Consider the following 4,511-nt stretch of genomic DNA (forward strand, 5'->3'; position numbering starts at 1 on the left):
TAATAGTAGGATTCTTGAAGCAACCCTCTTACAAGTAAAAAAAAAAACTGTTGTGAAAGAGCAATAGTTAACTTTGGGTTAGGGAACAGCCATGGTGGAGGGGAACAAAGGCAAGTGCTAGAAACCTGATCAACAGTTCCATTTTCTGTGGCTCTTCCATCCAAAAGGGACGATGAAAAAGGAAGAGGCAGGGGGGTGTAAATCTTTGTAAAACAGGTGGTCCTAGGAAGTCTAGGGGGAGGTGTTCTTCTCAAAGCTGTAGCTAGACATTCACACTGGCCCTAGCCCTGACTCCAAATACTCCGGCAAGGCAAAGTTTGCAGTGGTCAATGCACTGGTAGGCACACAAAAAGTCACTGGATCCAACCAGGGCTGGCCCCTATCTCTGAGAGTCCCCTGTATAGTCCGTCTCTATAGTATGCAGGCCCGTGGAATTAAAAAGTTCTTCTTCCTTCTTTAGTTTCCACCACATTTTGGCAGAATCGATGGCAGATGAGGAGATGAACTCCACTTTTTCACACCATGCTTTCATTTTCCAAGGTTTCCCTGGGATCTCCCAGTCCAGAATCATTCTCATCCTCCCGTTTCTTTCCATCTATATCATGACTGTGATGGTTAATGGAGTAATGATATATACAATCCTGATGGAGAAGACTCTCCATTCCCCTATGTACATTCTCATTTCTCTTTTATTTGTCACCAATATCTCATACACCAATACCATTATGCCAAAGTTCCTTCTCGGGTTAATATTTGACGCAAACCAGATATCATTGACCGGTTGCCTTGTACAAATGTTCTTTATGTATCTAGGTGGCTGTTATGAGTTACATTTATTGGTACTCATGGGATTGGACCGATATACAGCCATTATAATGCCCCTTCACTACCACCACATCATGACCAAGCGGACGGTGGCATGGCTCCTCTTCTACGGTTTACTCCGAAGTCTCTGCTTGGTTTTTCTGATTGTTTACTTTACCTCAACAGTTCGGTTTTGTAGATCCAGCATCATCATGAACTTTGTCTGTGAGAACATGAGTCTCTTAAACCTCGGATGTGGAGATATCTCCAAGATACAATCCATAGGACTTTGGGTAAGGATGCTCGTTACGGCAATGGATGGGACCTGTATCTTGACCTCTTACTTGAGCATTCTATGTTCTGTACGGAAGACGATTGTGGGAAGAGGACGTGAGAAAGCCTGGATGACTTGTAGCACGCATCTGCTAGTCACCATGATGACATTCCTTTGCGGTATGTCTTCTTCTCTGGTGTACCGGATGTCATCGCACATTCTCCTTGATGTTCAGAACCTCATTAGTCTGATGAGCTTTGAGATTCCATCAAATGCCCATCCAATTATCTATGGACTTCGTACGAAGGAGATCAGGAACAGTCTAAGGAAGATGTGTAACAGAACCAAACGTGGAGTTGGGCATAAGGGTCCGTTCTTCACCCACCCATGACAGTGATTTTTCCATTTGCGAGCTTTTGTTTTCATCTCCTCTTCTTCCAGGAGATATAATCGTTTATTGTAAATTTTGAATGACATCATTCATTTTACCATAGAACGTTCTGAAAAATTAGATAAAAAGTCAAACAGGTCAAACTAGTGAAAAAAAAAAAATAACTATTCTTTTATTGTTTTATGGGTTCTGTTTTCACAGCATTCATTGTAAAATAAAAAATGACCAGGTCAGTACGATTACCGCAATACAAAAGTTACAAAAAAAAAAAATTGCGTCCGGTCGCCATTTTCTGCGACTAGTAACGGTTTTATTTTTCAGGTTATAGAGTTGTTTTTTTAGTTTGAGAATTTTTAGTCCATTCTTTTTAGTACATTATATGATGAACTACAATTTGTCCAGCCAAAAAAAAAAAAAAAAGCCCCGGTACGATTATGTCAATGGAAAAGAAAAAAAAAGTTAGGACTCTTGGAAGAAGTGGGGATAAAAACAAAAGCTCAGAAGTGAATGAAAAATTGCCCTGGAGGGAAGGAGGATCAGTGTCTCTTCTGTATTTTATACAAATGAATGAACCTCCACATGGACAAGATAAGACTTTGTTATCATCACAATCCTGCAAAAGTCTCAGCATGCAAACTTGTTATCTTCATCGTTTTCTCGATCTTCTCAGATCCATAGTGTTACAAGCGTCAATGCCGGGACTACGGACCTCACAGTTCGGTCACTTCTTACATTGCACTCTCCAGAAAGTTTGCTTATACTTATATTACTTTTCTTCCATTTTTTTCACTTTACGTCATTATTTGTCGTTTCTTTTAGCTTTTTATTATTCTTTACTATTTTTTTTTTTATTAGCTTTTCATTCAACAAATTATTTTTGCAAGTAAAATTGATTCACAACCACATTGTTTAAACCAGAGTTCAATATGCCGACACTTTATTAAATGCGCTCTGTGTATTTTACCGGGAAGCCTCTGTGCCGAGTGTACGATCTACATGGTATCCTCAGACGCTGTCCCTACCACACTGCTCCCACAAAACTCCAGGATTGACAAACATGTCTTTTACTGTTCTTACAGATCTGCGTCTCCGGCGAGCAGCTGTCGGCACAAGGTTTCATGCACTTGTGGAATAGAAAAGCTTCCATATCCCTAAATCCTTGTATGGAAGTAAATCTCCACTACATCATTTTTTAGCAAGGTCTCTTTTCATGTAACTGATATTTTGTATCCCCGCTTCTACTTCCATTATGTTTCTCATATGTCTATGTGTCACCCTGGCCTGGATGCCACAAGTGTAATAAAGCTGTGTCTGAGAGCAAGGGGGAGGTTCTCTAGTCAGGAGAACATTAGCATGCAGTACCTCCAGTCTCAGGCCAGTAGGGGGAGCAGGCTGCCCCTATAAAAGCTGGTACTGGGGGCAGGGTTAGAGAGAACTGGATGACCTGTCTCAGCACTGAGACGTGTCCCAGAGTGGAGCAGGGACAGACAGTTGCACTGCACCTAAGAGGAAGTGTGGCAGGAGGAGAGCCACAAGCCAGAGACAAGAGGCGAAGAGAGCCTGTCTTGGCAGAAAGAGGACTTAATTTACCAGACTTTGGTGTCTGAGGCTGGAAGGATTCCACATCCTCCAGCAGAAAACCAGTCTGCAAGGGACTGTATATTCCTTGGCCTAAGAAGCCTGGAGGCCCTGCCACAACCGAAGGGACCAGTAAAGCCGTACAAGGTTGGGAGCAGAAAGGAACCCACGTCGCAGGCCATACAGGCGAGAATACACGGAAAGCTCGGAAACGTGGGCTGTTACCCTTTAACGAGGAGATAGCCAGAAGGAGCACAGAAAGCACGGTAGGCCTACACCCTCACCCTGACCAGGGCCAATTTCCCCGTTGCTCTCAGACATCCAGATCCCCTCCTAGCTGGGACTGTTTATGGGTCAGTTTACCTGTTTCAGTAAAGACCCTGGACTGCAACCTGTTGTCTGTGTGCTCCTTCGCGCCTCCAGCACTACCGGTACTGGGACTCTTACTGTTATGATCTGCTACAAGCACTAAGGAAAGACAGGAGATGTGTCCCTACAATAGAACTAAGCTAGATCCCTACGATGTAACGGGGAACCTGATCCTGCGATCAGACCTGCTAAAGTCCTCGGCTAGTCTGTACGAAGACCTATAGATGTGAGGGAGGGATCCCTACAAGAACTAGGGACTGGGATAAGTTTGGACACCTCCTAGCAGAAATAGTAGCAGTCAAAGACAAACACACAACAAAAAGCATAGAGGTCAGAAGACCTAGCAAAACTAACAGAGAACGGCAACAGAGCACCAAGCTAGCTCAACAGTAGAAAATACAATGAAGTCCAGCAAAGCCAGGAGAGAGGAGCCGGATTAAATAGGCAAAAATGGTCATGTGACCAGCAAACTAAAAATAACCTAACAGGAGAGTTCTAACACTCACCACCATCACTCCCACCATCCACTACACTGCCCTGGGGCTGCACTCTTCCCGTGGGGAGTCACACCATCTCAGCTGCACACCTCATCAGCCCGAGCGGTCTGCCTTGCAGCGGCGGTACCTAATGACCGCAAATCCACCGGTGGCGTAGTCGGACATTATCAATAGCACATAACGGACTACCACTGGCCTGACCAGCCTGAGCCACGGAACCGGGTTGCCACTACTACCCCCGCCGTTTCCCTAATTGCCCGGATCCGAGTGCCCCACGGCCCAGGGGGCGAGTCAGCTTTGGCGTAGTCGGCAGGATTGTGTGCCCGCAACCACCGGGTACTGCGTGCCTGAAAAAGACTTTTGTAACTTACCTGTGGCGAAGTTTCCCGCCGTCCGGAGTCGTTTCCCGCCATCCGGAGCCGATTCCCGCCATCAGACGCCATCTTGGACCGTTTCCCGCCGTCTTCTGCCGTCTTCCCGCCATCCGCAGCTGTTTCCCGCCATCGGACGCCATCTTCAGGACGCCGCGCGGGAAGAAGAGGGGCGTGGACGTCAAAACCGCGCGAGATCCGAAGCTCCGCCCCACGCACCGACGCTG

General features: G+C 45.8%; 1 protein-coding gene across 1 annotated transcript; it reads left to right on the top strand.

Annotated features, from left to right (window-relative positions):
* The first annotated feature begins 485 nt into the window (after nt 1–485).
* LOC141243473 (olfactory receptor 52K1-like) lies at nt 486–1,469 on the top strand. Its single transcript, XM_073668930.1, has one exon. It carries the CDS (start codon nt 486–488, stop codon nt 1,467–1,469), a length of 984 nt encoding a protein of 327 aa, XP_073525031.1.
* The last annotated feature ends 3,042 nt before the right edge of the window (nt 1,470–4,511 follow it).

Source organism: Phyllobates terribilis, unplaced genomic scaffold, assembly GCF_046119375.1.
Source record: "Phyllobates terribilis strain yellow unplaced genomic scaffold, ASM4611937v1 Scaffold_2__4_contigs__length_985480577, whole genome shotgun sequence".
Taxonomy (NCBI): domain Eukaryota; kingdom Metazoa; phylum Chordata; class Amphibia; order Anura; family Dendrobatidae; genus Phyllobates; species Phyllobates terribilis.